This window comes from Lithobates pipiens, unplaced genomic scaffold (genome assembly GCF_037356315.1).
Source record: "Lithobates pipiens isolate NorthernLeopardFrog02 unplaced genomic scaffold, aLitPip1_a1.2 Scaffold_4, whole genome shotgun sequence".
NCBI classification, from domain to species: domain Eukaryota; kingdom Metazoa; phylum Chordata; class Amphibia; order Anura; family Ranidae; genus Lithobates; species Lithobates pipiens.
In genome coordinates, this window is record NW_027507852.1 from 311,806 (window position 1) to 335,188 (window position 23,383).

Consider the following 23,383-nt stretch of genomic DNA (forward strand, 5'->3'; position numbering starts at 1 on the left):
ATCCTCTGCGACCCAAGCCCACCCCAATTTTGAAGCCTGTTAGAGCCTCTGGCTCTAATCAGGTGCTTAAAAAAAAAAAACCTGCTATGCATGAATCTATCCATTGCATATAGGGGCTGGAGTGGAGAGAGGGGGCAGAGCCTGGGCGCCCCTAAAGGACGGGCCGCCACTGAAACCAAGACAGAATAAAACCTGCCCCTGACCACTTCATTACTGTGCTTCTGTTTTTGGAGAAACTTTCTCATCTTCACGAAAATCTGTCTTATCTCCAGTGGTAATTCTGCACTTGGCTACACATGACTGCAGACGAAGGGGTTGCAATAACCAAAAAGTTGGATAGACATTGTGAATCAAATGGTAGCTTGATTTGTCTAATTTTGTCACAACTTTGCTTGATAAGAAAGTTAGAACTGTTACTTTCTGACAAGATTGCTGCTATGTACGACATTAAAAACTCTATCACCATTTACGCCTACACCATGAAGTAATATTAGGGGCAAATAGATGCCTCACAAAGCTACATTCTTCAAACTATCTTCTTATCCTGAAAAGAAGGTGACACCGGGGGAGGGCTAGGCTCTCTCTTCACAGGGCAATCAGTCAATTTCATGGAATTCTTGCCTTATTTGTCACAATAAGTGGGAGTTGGGAAATGTAGGAGTGTCTGATTAGTAGCTGACCAACTGTGATGTGCCTGAGAGTTTGGGACAAGAGCTTCAGATAAAGGAAAGGGAGATTAAATATGCCTCAGGGGGAGTGAGGAAGACAAAGAAAGTTCCTGGTACTCTCGTAAGTGGTAGGGAAACACAGCAAAGACAGATTCAGATAGATAGATAGATAGATATAGAGAGATATAGATAGGCAGATAGATAGATAGGTAGATAGATCATGAACAATGGAGGTTCTGATAAGTGTGACTTAAATGCCATCCGGCAGTGAGCGATAAGGTGGACAAAAGACAAAGAATCCAAGCCACTGTGAAGGAGCAGTCAGATATCAGGTTCTACACTTGTTCTGGGGAAGCAGTGTTTCCAGTGCTTGAAATGTCACGCAGGAAGCAAAGGAAACCTCAACAGCTTATCTCCGACTGTGACAACTCAACCTCTTCAGAGAATGGTAAGGACAGTCCCTGGAGTTGGGGCAAGGCAATGAGAGAGAGCATGTGTGTGTCTATGCTATGTGTTTAGGAGTCTGTATTCTTCAATGAGACTGTAATCTGTAGCTCCCCTGTTGGGGGTAGATGTTTGCAAACAGGTTATACAAGAAAAATAAGGAATCCTTCAACTTAATGTACTTTATATTGTGAAGAATGTATCTTTAAAAAGAAAAAACACCTTGCATTGTACCTGTGTGTAAAGCCTGGTACAATATGTGTGGTATATGTACTGAATGTATTACAATTAAAATTCTAGATTAACTTAATGACGATTAAATGCATGTCACTAAAGTGAGAATGAGAGTGTTTTATATTTGTATAGGTTTAGGATGCGTATATCATAGTTATTTCAGGCATTTGTCTATGAGCCATTGTCACGTGCTATGATATACAGGCCGACTTACAAAAGGAACTGGGAATGTTCACTCAATAAATTGTGTGAACATTCACTTTAATTATTCAATCATGTGAAAAGCATGTTTCTGCATTTCAATTGTCATTTGCATCTGTGTAACTGAACTTTACACTGGGATTTTCTGTTGCTTTTCAAATTGCGTATGTGCTGTTTGTCTGTACCTAGATTTTACATTTTAATAAAATCAGATTGAACGCAATCATATGAAAAGCAAATTCCTGTTTATTTATTTCATCTGCACATGGTTGGGTGTTCAAAGTGAACAGGAATTAGCTTTTCAATTGGATAATTGAAGTAAATATTTGCAGAATTTATAGTGCAAACATTCCTAACTCCTTTAGTTCAGCCTTGTAGTTTTATTGTATTGACTTCAGAAACTAATATCAAGACAGATAAGTATAAAAAAAGTATAAACTATAATACACCAGGCAGTGCATCACTTGTCAGCAACTATATACCATTCGACAATTCACTTTGCAATGTTGCTGCGCTGTTGTTTATAATGCTCCATGTTTGGGGGATCAGGCTTCTAAAGTCTTACAAGGGCAGGAGGCCAAATATTTATTTAGATTGATAATGGTGTTAATGGAAAATATATAGATTAGTCATGTTATGGTATAATCTATCTATCTATCTATCTATCTATCTATCTATCTATCTATCTATCTATCTATCTATCTATCTATCTATTATTGGTATCTGTGTATACCTACTAAGCATCGCACACAGCCATGCTTCATTGTTTTATTGCAATTGCATTTGCAATAGTTGTATTTATTGCACAAAAATGGAAATGTTTTAGTGACTGTGAGAATTGCAGCTTACATGACTTTTCTTAGAGAGTCGTTTTTAACAACCCAAAAGTGTCTTTTTAATACTTATGGGAAAGTTGCCCCCAATAGCTTTCTGTGCTTTGAACAGTTGGTGATAACAGCTCATAAACAGTTAACATTCCCAGTTCTTATCCAGCTCAGTAATACACACACACATATACATGAATGCTAGTGTTTGTTGTCCATGGTAGATCATTCCAGCAGGTGCATATGTTTAACTTGTTGTGTGGCCATTCACATGTTTATCTTTTTTCTGCCATTTGCCCCAAGTTCGTCAAGCCATGGACGCTGACCCCATTTATATATATATATATATATATATACACACACACACATACATACATATATATATATATATATACACACATACATATATATATATATATATATATATATATATATATTTTTTTTTTTTTTTTTTTTTTTTATTTTTTTTTTACTTTTATTTGTTTCAAAAGAAAGAAAAAAAAACAAAACAACAACAACAACAAAGGGGAAAAACATTTTCCATAATGGCACAATCAAGTATTGTAATAATAGCAAGACAATAGTCTCTAAACCAAAAAGTTATAACCAATTTGTTCACAACATATCATTTTGTTAATCATCCTAATTTCCTCGCTCCGGTCATGTACTTAGGAAAACCTAACCCCATTTTTAAAGGATGCATTTTTATCATATGCTTTTAGCAACAGAAAGATTTCAGAACATATTTGCTTTTACTGTTCATTATTTTATTTTTATTTTCATAAAGCACTCAATTCCTGTAATTTGGCCAGCTCCTAATGTTGCAAAGTTGGTTTTACGCCCTAGGATGACATTTTCCTGAAATTTCTCCATCCCCTTCTGTACATATTTAGATTTCTCTAAAACAATAACTTTTCAGAATTTTCTATAAATGCATGTAAATTAAACAATTGTTGCCTCTGTTGTTACCCAACACTAGAATTGCAGTCTGCTTCAAGCTGTACAACTCAATATGTAAAACTGTTGACTTTTATCTTCAGATGTATGTCAATATTGACCACTGTGGCGTTAGTTTACTAAAACTTGAGAGTGCAAAATCAGGTGCAGCTCTGCATGGTAGCCAATCAGCTTCTAACTTAAAATGGAAGTAAACCCTTCCAAACAACTTTGACCTACAGGTAAGCCTAGATTAAGGCTTACCTGTAGGTCCAAGTAATATCTCCTAAACCTATATGGTTTAGGAGATATTTGCCCGAAAATGGGCACCGCTGTCTACGGCGCATGCGCCGTAGACAGCGGCGCGCATGCGCACTAAATGCGGCAAGTCCAAGAATGGATTTGCCAAATTTGTCGACTCCCGTGCGCATGCGCGGGAGTGACGTCATCGCGGCCTCGCCGTATGACAGCGGCGGAGCTGCGAGGCGTGACTCCCGTGCGCATGCGCGGGAGTGACGTCATCGCGGCTTCGCCGCTGTCATTGGTCGGAGCTGCGAGACGCCACCAGCAAGATGGACGCGGCGGACTACAGGGATCAGCGGCGACTTCGCTGGCTCCTGTGTCAGGTAAGTGACACATAATGAGCTACTATGCGATGCATAGTAGTCCATTATGCTTTACCTTTGCAGGGAAAAAAAGAGGAAGTAAACCCATCAGGGTTTACTTCCTCTTTAAGCTTGTTCAATTAAGCTTTGACAAAAAAAACATGGAAGCTGATTGGTTTCTATGTAGAGCTGCACCAGATTTTGCATGCCCCAGTTTTAGTAAATCAATATAAGCCCCTATATTCCTAAAGAAACACACACCTAAAATGAGTTTTGTTAATAATATACACAACTATGTGTATTGAAGTACAGAATATTTGCCATTCATGTAACTTTTCAGTACCACTTATTTGTATGGGTGCATGACTGGCATCATAAGATATAGAAGACATCAAAGGTGGTCTTCTGCTATGGAATTAATGTTTTATAGAAAATGTAGCTGCCCACCCATACCACCTAAATTTTACATTTCCTGTGTTTTGACAACCTCAGGAAACTTTGAAAAAGTTTCCATGAATGCCTTAAAACTAACTTAATTATTCCACCTTGCAGGTTTTATTACATGTAGCTTAAAGCGATTGTAAAAGGTAAATGAAAAAAACAAAACATGTCTATACTTACCTGTTCTGTGCAATGGAATTGCACAGCGTAGCCGCAATCCTTCTCTTCTCGGATCCTCTGCTTGTGCTCATGGCCCCTCCTCTCTGTCCAGTGCTTAGGAGCGAGCATGCACGAGTGCCCCCATGGAAAGCAGCTACCAATGGCGGCACTCATGTGTGCTCGCGAGCATGCCCCGCTGCTGCGCCAATTGACACAGACAGTCTGACTCAGCCCCCCACTCCCTCGTCACTGGCTTGCATTGACAGCACCGAGAGCCAATGGTGCCCCAGGAAAGCCAGAGAAAACCGGAAGTGAGGTGAGAGAAGAGCTGCAGACGTGCATGGTGCTGGATAAAATGAGGGCTCAGGTAAGTAAAAGGGGGGCGGGGATGCTGATGCCTAAACATTTTTTTACCTAATGTAAGGAATCCATTAAGGTTAAAAATATTTAGGCTTTAGAATGATTTTAACAGTACACTGTTTCTCTACACACTGTTGGTCTGCAGGAATGAAAGTCCTTCATTAGTTTTCCAAGTATGTTATGAATAAGTATGCACCAAGGGAAGTCAGTGAGAGTGAATGCTGTTACCCAGAAATGATTGAAGTCATCGAATTAGTATGACAGCCAGGTAACCAGCATTTGACAATGGTAATCTATGCCTATATTGCAGCACAGGTTTCTTGGTTGCCTGAATGGCTTAAATACTTTCAGGGTCACTGACCCAGAAGAAAAATGCAGCAATGACATCATAGTGAAGTCAGAACATACGTTTTCCACGTCAGAACAGGCAGCTTGCAAATCCATACAGGTTTCCTTTAACTGCTTCAGCCCAGGAAGATTTTAGCCCCTTCCTGACCAGAGCACTTTTTACAATTTGGCACTGCTTCGCTTTAAGTGACAATTGTGCGGTCATTCGTCAATGTACCCAGGCAAAATTTGCGTTTTTTTTCCCCACAAATAGAGCTTTCTTTTTGTGGTATTTTATCACCTCTGCGTTTTTTTTATAAACAAAAAAAGACGACAATTTTGAAAAAAAAAATTATTTTTCACTTTTTGCTATAAGAAATATCCCCAATTTAAAAAAACTAATTTCTTCATCAGTTTAGGCCAATATATATTCTTCTACATATTTTTGGTAAAAGAAAATCACGATAAGCGTATATTGATTGGTTTGTGCAAAAGTGTGAAAAAGCAAAAGTGTCTGCAAACTATGGGAAAGATTTATGGCATTATTATGGCATTTTTTTTATTATTTTTTTTTTACTATTAATGGCGGAGATCTGAGATTTTTAGTGGTACTGCAACATTGTGACAGGCAGATCTGAGACTTTTGACACTTTTTTGGGACCATTGGCATTTATACAGCGATCAGTGCTATAAAAATGCACTGATTAGTGTGTAAATGTCACTGGCAGAGAAGGGGTTAACACTAGGGGTGATCAAGGGGTTAATTGTGTGTTCCTCCCTGTGTTCTAACAGTATGGGGATAGGATTGACTAGGAGAGCAGCCATACCGTTTTTCCTACTTAGTAGGAACAAACGATATGGCTCCTCTCCTCTGACAGCACAGGGATATGTGTGTTTACACACACAAATCCCCGTGCTGGCACTCGTGTACGCAATCGCGTGTGGCCGGCGGCGATCGTGCTTGCTGGCCATGTGCATCGTGTGCCCTGCCATGCAGCCAGCATGCACACGCCCTCTGGTGGCCGAAAAAGGGTAGGACTTATCCGTACGGGATTTCGCCCAGGAGAGCCATTCTGCTGCAGTGTATCTGCATGACAGGGTCGGCAAGTGGTTAACATGTTAGTGATATAAAATGAAAAAAAAATTGCATTGAGGTTATCTCATATACACAAAAGCATTTTTTTGTTTTTAAATAGTAAACAATACAGTTTGAATCACAAATTTATTACCAAGATGTAAAGTGTTTATACACATATAAAAGTAATTGGGCTTAGGCAGACAACATTTGTTGGGTGCTTCAACAATAAGGGCGTGCATTACAAAAAAAGAGTGTACGTTTTTTTGTAGCAAAAAAAGTTTTTATATTTTGCAAAAAAAAATTAGTGTTAGAGTTTCTTAGGGCTAAACTTTGTGGGTGATTTTTATTTCATGCTATTGAACCCCTTGCTGGCAATAACCGTATTTATAGCACATCATAATGAATGTGCTCCAAATAAAGTAAGGGCCAACAAGTGAAAATCTCTCACTAACGTGAGATTAAAAATATTGTTTAACTGTAAGGACTTTTAAGATATATATATATATATAGATATATATATATAGATATAAATGCATATATATTATTAGGATGAACATTTTAATATGTGTCTTGTTAGAAACATAAATAAACAAAAATAATATAAAAAAAAATAATCAATATCGTAAAGACAGAAAAATGCATGACATTTATTTTCACTATAAAAAAATTCTTGGATTTGTTCTCTTCTAAGTAGTATGGTTATAAGTAATTTTGCTTCTAATTTCACACCACTGATCTCAGATTTCTCTCTCTTTATGAACAGCAAAAGCAACAGTCACACCTGTATGTTACACACTAAAATAACAAAAAATAATGTACAAAGGAAACCACGCATTACTGAGAAATAACAAGATATAAAAGATAGTTGACATTATGTAGGGGAATACTTTACTTTCATGAACTACACCTTTGCTAGTGCTTTGCACAATCACGTATTTAAAATAGATCTGTATCCGAGTTTATAAAACATATATTTAACTCAAATATCAAAAAATGTTGTATCACACTGAATAATTTATTTAGTGTTACTTTGCAAACTGTGGCAAGGGGGATACCTTAAATTGACACTAAGCTCTGGTTTAACCACTTAAGAACCGAGCCTCTTTTTGAGATTTGTTGTTTAAGTTAAAAACTGTTTTTTTTTTTGCTAGAAAATTACTTAGAACCCCCAAACATTATACTTTTTTTTCTAACACCCTAGGGAATAAAATGGCGGTTGCAATACTTTCTGTCACACCATATTTGCGCAGCGGTCTTACAAGGGCACTTATTTTGGGAAAAAAATTAACTTTTTTGAATTAAAAAATAAGAAACAGTAAAGTTAGCCCTTTTTTTATATTGTGAAAGATAATGTTATGCCGAGTAAATTGATACCCAACATGTCACATTTCAAAATTGCGCCCCCAAACTTTTACTCTTAAAAAGCTCCATAGGCGATGTTTAAAAAATTCTACAGGTGGCATGTTTTGAGTTACAGAGGAGATCTATGGCTAGAATTATTTCTCTCGCTTTACCGATTGCTGCAATACCTCACATGTGTGGTTTTTCATATGCGGGTGCTACTCATGTATGCTTTTGCTTCTGCACGCAAGCTCAGCAGGATGGGGCGCGTTTAAAAAAAAATATTTTTTTTCTTATTTATTTTACCTTTTATTTTTTATTTTTACATTGTTCTTTTATATTCTTAAAAGCACCTACTATTTCTCTCAGTCTCCTTCAGAATTCCAAATTCTTATTTTTTTCTGCTTTGATCCAACATCCTGTTTGAGGGTGGCTATGTTCATCTCCATAGTCTGACTGCATGTAGAACATAGCCACCCCATCTTACTCACTCCTGAGATAGTACTAGGGACTATGGACTATGGGATTTGAAGTGTGCATAGAAAAGTGTACATGACCACAACCAACGTGCACTGCTTATTCCTAACACATGGAAAGGGAGATGTTCAGGAGCTCATGGAAGACATCACAAGGAGGCAGGAAACAGTAAGAAACCACTTCATGAAAAGTAGATTACAGGGGCATTAGGTAATGGATGTGCATTGATGTTGTTGAAGAATAAGGATATCATTTAATGTCAGTTTAATTTCAATTTTTGCGCAGTTGTACATCTTTTAAAACAATTGGATATGTTAGACTTTATACACAAAATGGCCCATAAAACAATAACCTGTATAATATGCCCAATATTGAAAGTATAGGTTTATACTGAATTACAGGCAATAAGACTGATTTACTAAAAGCTTGAGGATCTTAACCTCCCTGGCGGTATGATTATTTCAGATTTTAGGTGATGAAAGCGGTACCATTATCTTGCATGGAAATTTGGCGTTTTATATTGTAGGCCTGTAATTCCTAGAAATAATTCACTTAAATCCATCCAAACAAGAGTCTAATAGACATTAGTCATTTGAAATATGAAGTCATAAATTATAATATATATATATTTTTATATATATATATATATATATATATATATATATATATATTAAATAACTATAAATAATTATAACAAATAATAATATAATAATAATAAAAATTATTCAATAATGTAATCAAATCAAAAACACTGAAATGTGCTGAGTTGCAGAATTGTCGCTGTCATTACTTTTAGTATTTGATGACGAATTTCCCCACAAATTACTATCGCACAATTCTGCGAGTGATTCTAATTTATTATCGCTGTTTTCTAGCTGGTCTATAACCACTTTTGATGTAAACGTCCATTTTTTGGTTGCTATGGACAATCTCCAGTTTCCAGGCATAAAGAACAGTATTTATAATATAAAACTGCATGCAGGACACTGGACAAACCACTAGGGACAAAGGGGATGTGTAGTTATTTGATACAGTAATGTAATCTGTAAGATTACAGTATACTGTATCTATACTGTGTTTTTTACTTTTTGAATTTGGCGCCGAACTACATCCCTGTGCGTCGCAACGCTTGCAGGGAACGGAGCTCTGCGCTGTTACAGATCAAGCGAGACATGGCAGCTCGCTGATCACAGCGGGGAGACATCGCTGGATCCAGAGGACAAGGTAAGTATCTCCCTCCATGGATACAGCAATGCGATCCCGAGTCTGGCTCAGGAATACCGCTTATGGTAATTAAATCTCACCCCGAGCGAGACTCGGGAATACCGCCAGGGAGGCTACATGTGTGAATATTCACTTCAAATATTTAATCACGTGAAAAGCATCTGCACATATTTAAGTCAAGTCAATCAGGAATTTGCTTTGCACATGACTGGTTAATTAATTGCAGAAAATAGTCACACATTTTTTTTTAATTGAAGACTCTTAACTTCTTTAGTAAATCAGCCTCCATTATGCCATTTGTGTTCTCTCAAAATTCAACCCTTTGAAATAAAGTTGGGTTATTATTATTATTATTATTATTATTATTAACGATTTATATAGCGCCTACAGTTTACGCAGCGTTTTACAATGTATAGGGGGAACACAATTACAGTACAATACAAAAGGTACAGGAGGGCCCTGCTCGTAGAGCTTACATTCTAAAGGGAGGGGGTGGTGGTACAAAAGGTAATAGATGCAGAGAATGATTTGATGGGGGTGGCTCAGGGACAGTTAGGTGGGTGTGGGATAGGCTTCCCTGAATAAATGAGTTTTCAGGGAACTCTTAAAGGTGGACAGGGTAGGGGCTGAGCGGACAGACTGGGGAAGGGAGTTCCAGAGGATGGGAGATGCTCTGGAGAAGTCTTGAAGGTGAGCATGAGAGGAGGTAACAAGGGAGCTAGAAAGCAGGAGGTCCTCAGAGGAGCGGAGGGGACGATTTGGGTGATATTGGGTTAGTTTACTAAAACTAGAGAGTGCAAAATCTGGTGCAGATATGCATTGTAGCCAATCAGCTTCTAATTTCAATTTGTTCAATTAAGCTTTGACAATAAAACCTGGAAGCTGATTGGTTTCTATGCAGAGCTGCACCAGATTTTGCACTCTCTTGTTTTAGTAAATCAACCCCAGTGCATAGTTCTTCATTCACGGATTACCATGAAAGCCACATGCAATTACTAGAACTTGTTTTTCTCATCACAACTGCTGGTGCAGACAAGTGAGACTTGGTACTTTGAACTTGCCAACAGGCTTTTTTAGAGTGCAAAATGTTTGTTTGTCTAGCTTCCAAAATATACCACTTTATTAAATAACACAAAATTTAATATTAAATAACACAAAGTATAGCGTTAGAAAATAGAAAACACTAGCAACAAAGTTTTTAAAAGAATAAAACAAAATAAAGCCAAATTCTCAGTGTTGGATAAAAGAAAGAACACAAGAGGAACTACAACTGGTATATATCATTAATGGAACCTTCAGAACAAATAACATCATGTTCATGTCACCTCCTAAGTTTACCTTGCATTCATTTTTAGGGTCTGCTGCATTAGGCTTTGAAAAGGGAATCTCACATAAACCCTAATTTCAATAAGATTTGTTTTTCTATGAGTTCACCAGATCAATTAATTTATCCAAAGACTTCAATGTCACTCTGCCTGCTCAGCTTCTGTTAGCACCACTGGCCGTGGACAGCATGCTGTCAGGTCAGACATTGAGGGAGGCACGTGCTGTCTACAAACAACGCAATGCTAGTGGGAGTAAGCAGAGCATTGGCAGGCCCTGCACAAGTAGGATTTTGGACCCATGAGGTGTTGTGAAGGCTTGACCCCAGATAAGAATAGGATTTTCATTGTTAAAAAGGGATAAATAATAGATATGCTTTTGCACTGTCTATTTTTAAATGGTCTTGATAGCTATGGATTCCCTATATCTCTTTCAATCAAGTAAACACTACTTATGCATTGGCTAATTATGTCTTATTATTGCCTTTGGAACAGGACGATCATTGTCTAATATTAACAATACATTCTAGCTTCTTAATTTAAAAAAATGAATTCTCCTAGCACATGTACTAGCACTGCTGGGCCCATAAGTGTTAAATATACAAGTATACAAAGAAGGAGTTGGGGATTCAATTCTTAATCTCATCTTGCATGCTACTGTGGAATATGTTGGCACCACACAAATACATAATATTAATGCAAGGCCACACACAGTGTGGGTGAGATAAAGTCCCTCTGGCTTGTACAGTCAGCAGCAAGGCTTGGATGGGAATTCAGGGGGTTGGCTCCATTCTCAGCTCATTGGGTTGGGACACTTTCTTTGCATTGTCACTGTGATGAGAAGGGGGCTTTTGTGACTCACAACCTTAGTTCAGCCAGCTGCAAAATCTTTTTCCCAGGATCTGAATAGGAAAAACTGAGGGTAAAGGAGGGGGGAAAGAGCAGAGAGGGAGAGGAGGGGGGCTAAGTAAAAAAGTATCAAGAGATCTTCAACACACAGGCAATAAGACTCCCTTCGTTTATGAGCATCCCGTGAAAGGAGTAGGCCTCCTCACCTGTATGTGGTTGTATGGAAGAGTTTATAGAGTTCTGCCCTTTCTCAGGTATACATCGGGTCACTTATGAACACTGACATCTCTATTTAACGATATTCATGTGTATTATCTTCAGGTTTCATGTTTTTTTTTTGTTTTTTTTTTACTTTATGGGGTTGATTTACTAATAGGCTCTCCACTTTGCAAGAGAATTTACTCTTAGTTTAGTTAATGTGGAGAAAGTTCACTTTCTAAACAATACCCAATCAGGGGAAGTCAGGGGAGCTTTTTTTTATCAACAAGGATAATGGGTAACTGTACAGTACAGTAAAAAGGTATACATAGAAAATAGCATCAGAAACGTATGCATAGTGTATATACCCAAATGCAGAGTACAGGCATACCCCACTTTTCAGTACACAATGGGGTTTATTTACTAAAGCTGGAAAGTGCAAAATCAGGCTCACTTCTGCATAGAAACCAATGAGCTTCCAGGTTTTATTACCAAAGCTTAATTGAACAAGCTGGGGTTAGAAGCTCATTGGTTTCTATGCAGAAATGAGCCTGATTTTTCACTTTCAAGCTTTAGTAAATAAACCCCATTGTGAACTTAAAAGTGGGGTATGTTACCTGGCACCAAGTTCATATAATCTTATTACTGGTAAAACTTAAAACGAACCGAAAGAAAAAAAAAAGAGAAAAAGCACCTACCTTCGAGTTTGTTTGTAGGCAAGTGCACCAAATTATGTTTTATCTACACGTCATATATAGTAGTAGAAGCCCCAAGCTCAAGAAACAATAAAGGGTTCTAGAACCATAGCAATCTATCCATCACTAACTGTGAAGGAGTAATATAAGGTTGAACTGTTTAACTGCATTGCAATGTCGATATGCCAGCTGTTCCCTGAGGAGAAGAGAGTTAACATAGGTAATCCATTGGGCTCAAGTAGGCACAGTAGATGCCAGCCAGAAGCATGCTATAAGTTTCCCAGCTAGGTATAATAGTCTGGTTACCATAATATAAATAGTGTCAATCGCCCCTAGGAGGCACACTAATGGGGTAGATGGTATGGGCATTTGGGCCAAAGTGGAGAGTGGAGATAGTCTGTGTGACCTCCGTCCAATATCTGGTAAGCTTTGGACAGCGCCAGATCATATGTATGAAGTCTCCCCTATGGATGGTACACTTTGGGAAAAAGGGAGAGTCTCTTCTTCCCCAATCATACAATTGAACTGGTGTGCGGTAGGACCTATGTAGTATGAATAATTACGATAGTTTATGAGATGCTGACACCACCGAGATTGATTCTAAGGCCAAACCCCATTGGTCTCCATCTATACCTCCCACATAAGTAGACCAATGAGTTCTACATTTGAGAAGAGCATGGTTCTGAATTGAGGAAACTAGTGTTGAGTAAGCTCATGCTATTACATCCCTATGGTTGGTTGCCTGCAAAACCTCCTGAAAAAGTAAAGATTTAGCGACAGATAAACTAACAGTCTGTGCCTGGGTTTGTAGAGTGTGCCTGAGTTGGAGGTATTGATAAAATAGTTTTCGTGTTAAGGCGAATTCCCCGCACAGGTGATCAAATGACTTGAGTACACTACCATCATATAGTTATTTAAAAAAGAGCTTCACCTTATTTACCAAGCTAAAGAAAAATTCCCTTTCAAAGTGAAAATTTCCTTGCAAAATTAACAGTCTATTTTCCTGTAGTAAACTAACCCCTATGTCTTACTAGTCAAGTATACATGAAACATTGCATGTAAATATGTCCATGCACCTTCCATGTACCTTTTCCAGCCAGAGATAGCTGATATACTGCAGAGTTCAGCATACAGATCTGAATAGCAGGAACACAAGTTTTACAGACACAGCTGAATGGGTCAGCTGAATGAACCATAGCAGTGATACAACCCCCTCCTGCTTTGTAGTAAAGACTATTCTGTTCTTCAGTCTGCAGGAGCAGTCAACAAGTGCAAAGCTAGCACTGGGTTTTCTCATTAGAAAGCCCAGAATGCACTGAGACATTAAAGCATGAAGGTATTAAAATGTTACTTTTTAAAGTAAGACAGTAATAAAAAAAATCAATAATTTTAAGGATATTCAGTTTATAAACTGAATAGCTTTCACAAAAAATAAAAACTACCAAGAATAAATAAAGCTTGAGCACTGAGTAGCTAGTCCTCTATTCCACCAGTGCTCATTAATCATATCACATGTAGAACTCTAGCAACCGGAAATCTCACTCTGCAATATTAGTCCTTCCATGCATCTGGTATGCATAGAAGGGATCCAAATACACTATGTAGTCATTGCTAATTGGCCCAGCATCAGCAATGCTGAAGTAGGTCTAGCCCGTTTCTGGCTCACATTATAATCAGTCAGGTCAGTGATGACCTCACTTCAGGCTAGGAATTTATACATATTAGACAAAGTGCATAGCCAAACATGCTATTAATGTATTTCATGCTATCAACACTATTTGATCTATGACTAAGTGCTGCTGATTGCAGAAAACATGTCAGATACACATTTTATAGCCCGGAGTGCAGTCACCATGGGACTGAATGGTTTGTATGGAAAGAAAGGGAGGACTACAGATCATGTAAAAAGACACGCAGGACAGAGAAAGTCTGGTTTCATCTAGCGTCCACAGTTGGGAGGCTGGATTTTGAACCATCAAAGTGTTGCACAAGTGAGATTTCCTTACCCTGTCAATGATGCACACAAACCCATACAGATATCTCACATAATTTGTGTCACACACATGACAGGGGTTTTTGTCAGAACGTTAACTCCCTGTCACGTATGTAATAGGGCCTGTCTCTTGCTTGCACTGGCACAACGGGAGCTGGACAAGTCAGTCTGTTTTATTCAACGGTCATAAAGAGAATATTTTGCACTGCATATGAAGGCAGATATGAGAGGGACTTCTGAGATGGTATGGTAATCTACTCAAATTTAGAGACAACAGAGACCACTGAAAACATGAGTAAAACATTGGGACTAAAGTGAATGAGTTGTCCATTGCAACCTGTGCTATGATGAGCTGTTACTGAGCAGTCCGCACTCCCACTAAGCAATTAAAACAGAAGTTCTAAATTATATGAACCGTAAAATTTCACAATCTTCTGTTGCTAATGGACCTGCTGGTTGATCCTTTATCCTCACATGCAAACAGTTTTTGCTGTCTTTTCTCTTGAGATAGGAGCCATTTTCTTATATTTTCAGCGTTTACCATTGCCTACACTGACCACATTTCACATGCTTTTGGAATCTTTGTTTTTGGTATGATACAGCATATATTTAAGATATAATTGACCTTGGTATGGTATAATGTCAGAAGTGGTTTGATTTTACAAGCATGGAATATTAGCCAAAAAAGATGGGACACTTTATTAACAAGAACTATTATATACAGATATAAAAGTGTGTCTCATATAGATGAAGCAGCGTCAACCCTTGATATTCTTTTATATATTCTGGAGGTAAAGAGCAAAGGACTTGGGAACAAAAAAATTGTTGAAATGTAACTGGTGTGTAAAAAAATACAGATAATGAGAAAATGTTGATTATGCTACACTTGATGCATTTCAGTTGTATAACTCTGTGGATATAGTATATGGAATTTCCTAAGCGGCTGCCATAAGAGATGTGTGCAGGCATTCAGGAACCACTTATATCTAAGAAAAAAATTTGTTTGCAAGATATCTGTTTTTAGCACACCCAATGACAGACATGTTGAGACTTTAAAGGGAAGCTCTGCCCCTTGGGATGCCGTTTGATTGCCTGTGAATTTCCCCTATAGAGTCATAGACAGGTAGAACTGCAATGGAGACATCCCTGGAGGTGGCTCTTGTCACTATAGGGTTCCTACATATTAAAATCTTCAGTCCCATCATGAAGAAAAGGGTAGCTGCATAAGCGCTAGAGACCTCTCTGTTGGAAAAGTTTCAGTTAATGTCAAACACTGTAACTGGAACTTTTCTCTTGTAGTCAGGTGCTTGGCTAAGAAAAGAGAGTGAGAGAAACACTGTCTGCAGCTGCTCTCTGCAGCTGCTGCCCTGTGATGCTGAACTGGTTAACAGATATGTCAGCAAGAGGAGGGAGCTGCTGAGCAGGAAGAGTTTAATAGGCTGAGTCAGGCAGAACTGCACTGTGGGAACTGTAGTCCAGAAGAGAGGAACTCAACTGTAATCAAGGGCTTTTTCAACTGCTTTTCCCAGAGGGAGATTGCCAGGAGGAAGGGAAAGAGCTCTATTTTCTCAGGCTGTACAGGACACTTCTTCCTCTTGCTGTGAGGGAGACTGGAGAGTGAACATCGTCATCCTGGAGTGTTGAGCTTGAGAGTGCCAATAGCCAGTCACCTAGGAGCAGACCTAGGAGCATCGGTAACCAGATGGAAAGCTGCAATATCACTGAGACTGGTGATCTGTTGTTGTGGGGATTTACTATCTTTTGCTAGAGAGAGACTGAGCCCTTCAGGAACTGACTATACAGCCATATAGTAGCCATACTCTATTGCTGCCTACAAGCTTAACTGGAATAATTCTCATGTGCACCAACAGTACAACTATGCCATAATGCTAGCTGGCTAAAGAGTTAGGACTAAAGACTGTCCCTTTACAGCTGCTACACAGAGACCTTCGCCTATTTCTTATGTTAAGAGGTACCTCTCAGGGGACATTGTACCGTGTCCTAGCCATTCTCCTAGAGTTATAGTATTATTATTCACATTGTAGTTAATGTTTATATGCAGTGATTACTGCCGATATTGCTGATTTATCAATTGATTCCAGTCTAGCGGTACAGAACTCTAACCTAAGTTATCTTTTTTTCCTCTATGCTCAAACCACCATTTACTCAACCTGTATCAATACATTGGAGTTACATAGTTACATAAAGACACCAGTCCAACCTGAGTGAGTGTCTACAATTATCCCTATCCCTGTACATTGCACTCTCACATCGGTCCCTACCCTCAAGGAGCCCACAATCCAAGGTCCCCATTCATATACTAGGGCCAATTTTTGGACAGAAGCCAATTAACCTACCTGCATGTCTTTGGAGTGTGGGAGGAAACTGGAGTACCCGGAGGAAACCCATGCAGGCACAGGGAGAACATGCAAACTCCAGGCAGGTAGTGTCATGGTTGGGATGTGAACCAGTGACCCTTTTTACTGCTAGGTGAGAGTGCTAACCACTACACCACTGTGCCACCCAACACCACTGTGCCACCCTAGTTGATTTATTAAAGGCAAAAAGACTGTGCTTTTTGCAAAGTGTAGTTGCATTCTGCTCCAGAGCTTAGTAAATGAGCAGAAGCTTTGCTGATTTCCATCATCCAATCATGTGCAAGCAAAAATGCATTTTTTTAGAAAAAATTCCTTGCCCGTGATTGTGTACTCTTTGCAAAGTGAAGCTGTACCTCATTCACTAAGCTCTGGAGCAACTGCACTTGCAAAGGACAACTGCCCTTTGTAAAGTTCTCTTTCTATTAGCCTTTAATAAAATCAACCTCATTGACTTAATTTACCATGAAATGGTGTCTATTTCCTGATACTATTTCACAGTCATGTTAAAGGTATCCACACTTGTTTTCCCATTAAGTTCATGCAGTAACTTTTACTCAACTAGGTATATCAGAAGGACTGATGTTGTTCTTGGAGTCAAGGCGCAGAACAGAGGACCCAAATTACCAAGAAGGTCCTTTAGGGTAACACTACACTCTTATTAAGATATTGCGTGAGCCTTATTTGTGACAGTAAAATACCAACACAACTGGACATTGCATTAGTGAAGTGAGATACTCTGTATCGTGAGGGCATGTTAAATGTGGTGAGGACTCTCTGATTGCTAGAGATGGCTTTGTGATTGTCTCCATGTGTCCACTGTAGCCGTTCTCCTCCCCTAATCTAATAACTACAGAGGGAGGGGCTGAGAATCCCCCACTGACATCAGCTGGTAGGAGGGGAGGAGAGGAGGAGAGCGGCTACAGTCACGTGAGCACAGAGCAGTACTCTGAAATTAGTACTCTGAAATTAGGTATAAAGCTGCATATTTTTTATAAAGCACGTACACTGGGGCACATAACTTAATATAACACAGTAAATTCTAGGAATGAGACGCAGTTATTTTAGCAGCGGGAGGGGTGGAAAGCAGATCGGCACAGACTAACTGACAGACAGAGAGGGATGGGGGAGATAAGAGAGTCAGCGGAATGACGGTGGCATGTACACTGACCACAGTATCAGGGGCTCAGCAGCCATGATAAACGTGGTCAGTTTACAGAGGGGAGCGCAGCACCGGGCAGGATAAACCAGGTATTTTAGCTTATATAAAGGGAAAAATTACACACCACAAGCTCTGTGCTGTTATTCATGCTTTAAAGGAACAGAATCAATTTATTTTTATTTTTTAGGGTTACAACCACTTTAACCGTATCAGTCTGCTGAATCACAGATACCACTACAGACCAATAAAGAACCTGTAACAATAAACACACATGTTGTTCTCAGAAAGTAGAGTTTGCAGGCACCTACATGTCACCAGTAGAATTTGTTGCTGTTGTCTGATCCCCTTTGTATGTCCTAGAACAGCCTTTTTCAATCAGAATATTAGTCAGTGCCAGTTTGTCAAGGTGGAGGAATAAAACACCGCTAATGTTGGGTGTCCTATGTGTCCAAATGCTGCTGCAATATGTGAAATGATCAGTTTTTACACTTAAGAATGGGGTGTCGTGAGATAATAATTTTAAAGGGTGCCTTGACTTAAAAAGGGTTGAGAAATACCGTCCTAGAATTTAAAAAATAAGGAGATCTAAAATGTCAACATTATTTATTACTAATGAGAATGCTGCACCTAGTCTAGGTAATGAACGTTTAGAGTTACAGAGAATACAGTGAGCACCAAGCTACATGAAACAAATGGGTTACTCCATGCAGTCTACAGAAAATAATACAGACGAGCTGTTACAAACCCTAAAAGAAGAGGTGCAGAAAATATAATTCTTATGCCAGTTATAAAATTGCATGGCCTACATGGAATAAAACAAATGTCTTTTAACCTAGATTACAGGGATTTTGACAATTGCATCTTTCACTTTCAGTTGCCAATGTCCTCAATATATAAGGTGACAGAACTGTGACTGAAAAGATTGCAATGCTAAAGAAGGGACATACAGCTCATCATGGCATGTAGTATCCCTAAGAAAGGTAATGTGTTGGTTGATGTCCAAAGACATAGAACAAATGTATTTACTACAGCAACACTTTTACACAAGGTTTTATATATTGTACATTCACACCAGTGACCCCAAGGATCTTACAATCTAAGGTCCCTACCACACATACAGTGGGGAAAATAAGTATTTGATCCCCTGCAGATTCTGTAAGTTCACTTCCCTCAGCGCCTGTGCTTGCTAGTGCTCCTGGGAGATGTCTGTCATCATTTCCCAGGAGTCACTGGGCAGTGCCATGGGCTTCGTTGCCATCACAACGGGTGTGGGCACTTCCGACGACACCACCTGTTCTGCTGGCAATGCCTGAAGTGTACGATGCTGCGCCGTACATGTGGCGCATGAGAGAGAGTGATGGTGCATGCTGGTTGCTCAGCTGCACCAGAGCCTGGAAGATAGTGCTTGTGGACTTCACATGCCCACAAGCACTATGGAAACTGCCCGGAAAGAAGAATATAAAATATATTCCTTTAGGAAATCCTCAATTCAGGGCCGATTCTGCATAAAAACATGAGTTCATTAAATTAAACTTAAATTTTTTTTTTTATCAGTGGGAACTCCGCTTTAATGTTCTTCTTCTTGAGCCACTCCTTTGTTGCCTTGGCAGTATGTTTTGGGTCATTGTCATGCTGGAAGACCTGTCCATAACCCATCTGCAGTGTTCTGGCTGAGGAAAGAAGGTTATTATCCAATATTTTATAGTACATGGCCCATTCATTAGCCCCTCAATGCGGCAAAGTCAGTCTGTACCTTTAGTAGAAAAACAGCCCCAAAGTATGTTTCCACTTCCGTACTTGACTGTAGGGATGTTGTTCTTGGGTTAATAGTCAGCATTTTTCTTCCTCCAAACATGTGCGAGTCGAGTTAATGCCAAAGACCTCAATTTTAGTCACATCTAACCACAACACTTTCTTCCAATCCTTCTCTGAATCATTTAGATGTTCATTGGCATGACTGTACATGTCCCTTCTTAAGGAGAAGGACTCGCCGTGTTTGGAAGAAGAAATATGCTGACTAGAACCCTAAGAACACCGTCCCTACAGTCAAGCACAGAGGTGGGAACCTTATTTTTGTGAAGCTGTTTCTCTGATAAAGGCACAGACCAACATTGCAGCACTGAGGGGTCAATGGACAGGGCTACGTATTGTAAAATATTGGATGAGAACCTTCTTCCATCAGTAAGAACACTGAAGATGGGTCATGACAGTGACCCAAATCTTACCGCCTAGGCAACAAAGGAGTGGCTTAAGAATAAGCACATTAAGGTCATGCAGTGGCCTAGTCAGTCTCCAGACCTTAATCCTATAGAAAATTTATGGCGGGAGCTGAAACTTCGAATTGCCAAGTGACAGCCAAGAAATCTATAAGGATTTATAGAAGATCTGTAAGGAAGAGTGGACCAAAATCCCTCATGAGATGTGTGCAAACCTGGTACCCAACTATATGAAAAGTCTTACCTCTGTGCTTGCCAACAAGGGTTTCTCCACCAAGTACTAAGTCATGTTTTGCTTGGGGATCAAATACATATTTCACTCACTGAACTGCAACTTAATTTATAGCTTTTGTATTATGTTTTTTTTCTGGGTTTTTAGTTGATATTCTGTCTCTATCATTTAAAATACACCTATGGTACAAAAATTATAGACCCTTAATTTCTTTGTAAATGGAAAACTTACAAAATCTGTAGGGAATCAAATACTCATTTCCCCCACTGTACATACAATGAGGGCCAATTTAGGTAGGAGCCAATTGACTTAGCCTGTATTTGGAGTGTGGTAGAAAACCTATGGAAGCACAGGGAGAACATGAAAACTCAGTGCAGATAGTATCCTGGCTCTGACTGGAACAGAGAATCCCAGTGTTGCACATCAAAAGTGCAAACCATTAGGCCTCGTACACACGGTATGAAAATCAGAAAGGAAAAGTCTGAAGACGAGCTGACTGCGGATTTTTCGGATCGTTAGTGTGGTGCATTCGACACACGATTTGACTTTTACATCACAAAGCTGGATGTGCAGGCTATAAAAATATATTTCTGATGTGAACTCAACGATTTTCGGATAGTCAGTACAGAAATCCATCACACAAAAGTCGAAAAAGTACAAACACGCATGCCTGGAATAAAGAACTGGGAAGAGTTCGGTCTTGTAAACTACTGTTCGTAATCTAGAATTAACATTCGTGACGCAGCAATTGATGAAATGTCAAAAGTCTCATCTTCTTTAATGAGATAATAATGAAGCTGCTTTGCATGTAGTTATGCAAAACATATTTTAAAAGGCCTTTGTTTTGTACGATCTGAAAATCACAAATCAATGCTCATCAAACTTCTACTAACATGAAATTAGCAGAAGGGGCCCAAAGGGTGGCACTTGAGAAATTAACTTCCTCTTTATACTCTCATAGTACATCACTAAATTCGTGTTTGTCAAACAAGAATTTATATTATTTTAGATATTTAGTATGCTAGACAAAACCCTGACAAAGATCAGATTTTTTTCAAGGAATGTAGAAGTCTCCCCACTAATAGATTGGTAAAACTGGTTGCATGTCCAGGTTTTAATACGGTACGTAAGTCATGATATTCCAAAATAAATTGTTACAGACACAACACCTTTCTCCAGCATAAAAATACATACTTTTACATCCCAGTGAGGAATATAATTAGTTCACTCATTTCCAGATTACCCTCAATTCAGCAGTGTCTTATGTCTGCCTGAATGTCACACTTCCTCTACAAAGAAGCTTAGGAATGGCTGCGTAAAGCCTCGTACACACGATCGGACTTTCAATGACATGTTCGATGACAGGCTGTTGTTGGTAAATCTGACCGCGTGTATGTATTTTCCACGGACAAATGTTGGATGGCAGGTTTTAAAATTTTCCGCGGACAAATGTCTGTTGTTGGATTTTCCGATCGTGTGTACACAAGACCGTCGGACAAACGTCCAAAGTACAAACACGCCGGCTCGGAGGCAAGAACAAGCCAGAAGCGTTCTTGTAAACTAGCGTTCGTAATGGAGAATTAACATTCGTGACGTGGCAAATTATGAAATTTTAAAATGCATCGCACATTCTTTTCTTCTTTAAAGGGATAATAATGAAGCTGCTTTGCTGGTGATAACGATGGAGTTATGGCAAACAAATTTTCAAAGGCTTTTTTTTTCTAGTGATATCAAGAATAATATTATTATGCTTGTTTTTTGTTTTTTTTTATTATTTGGGTAAGTTACAACATCATTATCCCGTAGTTTTTTTAAGATCAAGGATACAACTATGTTGGTGTCCCTTGTCAATTTTACATTGTATTTATTTTTAAATATACCTGCCTACTCCAAAACTGTCATTTGAAGTAAAACACATAGCCAAGTATTATTCTACACAATTTTCTTTATTGTGCATTAAAAAAATAAAACAAATAACATTAGACATGCTATCTGTCAATAGAACTTAACCAAAAAGTGCTTTCTATACATACAAAAATATAGAAAATATACCAAATCAAATCATTATTCAACCAAAAAAATATTGTCAAAGCAATAACTCCAAGGCCAATAATAAATAACACGTTATCTCCTCCAATTCCGCAACATGGCTGGTTGACGAACGGCTGTTCAGAAATGAACTGAAAAGCGCAAACTGAAAAGCGTGAAATGAAAAGTGCGAAAGGAAAAGTACAAATCAACTCTCACCGAACTTCTACTAACATTAAATTAGCAGAAGGAGCCCAAAGGGAGGCGCTAAAGAGCTGAAAAACAACGTAGTACCTCACTACGTTCATATTTGTTGGTCAACAATTGCCGTGTGTGTGCAAGACAAGCGTAGTCAAAAAAATCTAGGCAAATGTTTGGAGCAGGCAGCAAGCAGTAGACAGTAACCAAAAAAGTGAGGCAACTAGCTGGTGGTGAGCAGCAAAAGGTGAGTAGCCACCACCAGCTCATTACTCGTAGTACATCATTCAGATGGTAAAACTGATTTTTAAAAACATTGTTCAACACAAGTGGCATACCACACATGTTGCTTCTCCAGCTATGGCATACAAACCAATCTCGGGTACAAATGTTATGCCTGATCAGCTATTGATGTGAAGAATTTTGATATAAACTTTGTCTAGAACAGCACAATTCAACCTAAAATACCTCAGAAAGTTCCCAAAACAATGTTGAAGTTACAGAGAAGGCAAAACTAAACATGCGTTGTCAAATAGATGCCAATCTTCCATGCAGGAGACAGAGTAAGCTTGCAATGGCAACCAGCAGAAGCTATAGGACCTACATCAGTTCCATGGCCAAAAAATTATGTATGATTCAAGACAATAGGAGACAGCTAGAAAATACCCGCTGCATATGTTGATGTGAGTATGGTTAAACACAAAATAGATCTATATTATAGTAAAGTATTAATACTAGTTTTTCTTTTAAGAAAATAGACAGTTATTAACCACTTTCAGACCGAACCAATTTGCTG

The 23,383-nt window shown here is 38.8% G+C and overlaps 1 protein-coding gene across 2 annotated transcripts in view; it reads left to right on the plus strand.

Moving 5' to 3' along the window:
• The first annotated feature begins 643 nt into the window (after positions 1–643).
• Positions 644–23,383, plus strand: part of SALL2 (spalt like transcription factor 2) — a 39,555-nt gene continuing 16,815 nt past the window's right edge. Inside the window, exon 1 of one of the 2 annotated variants that reach the window (XM_077466854.1) lies at positions 644–1,116. In XM_077466854.1, the coding sequence (XP_077322980.1) occupies positions 1,044–1,116 (73 nt within the window). In that variant the 5' untranslated portion in view covers positions 644–1,043. The remainder of the gene's footprint in view (positions 1,117–23,383) is intronic. The other variant, XM_077466855.1, reaches the window with a different exon arrangement.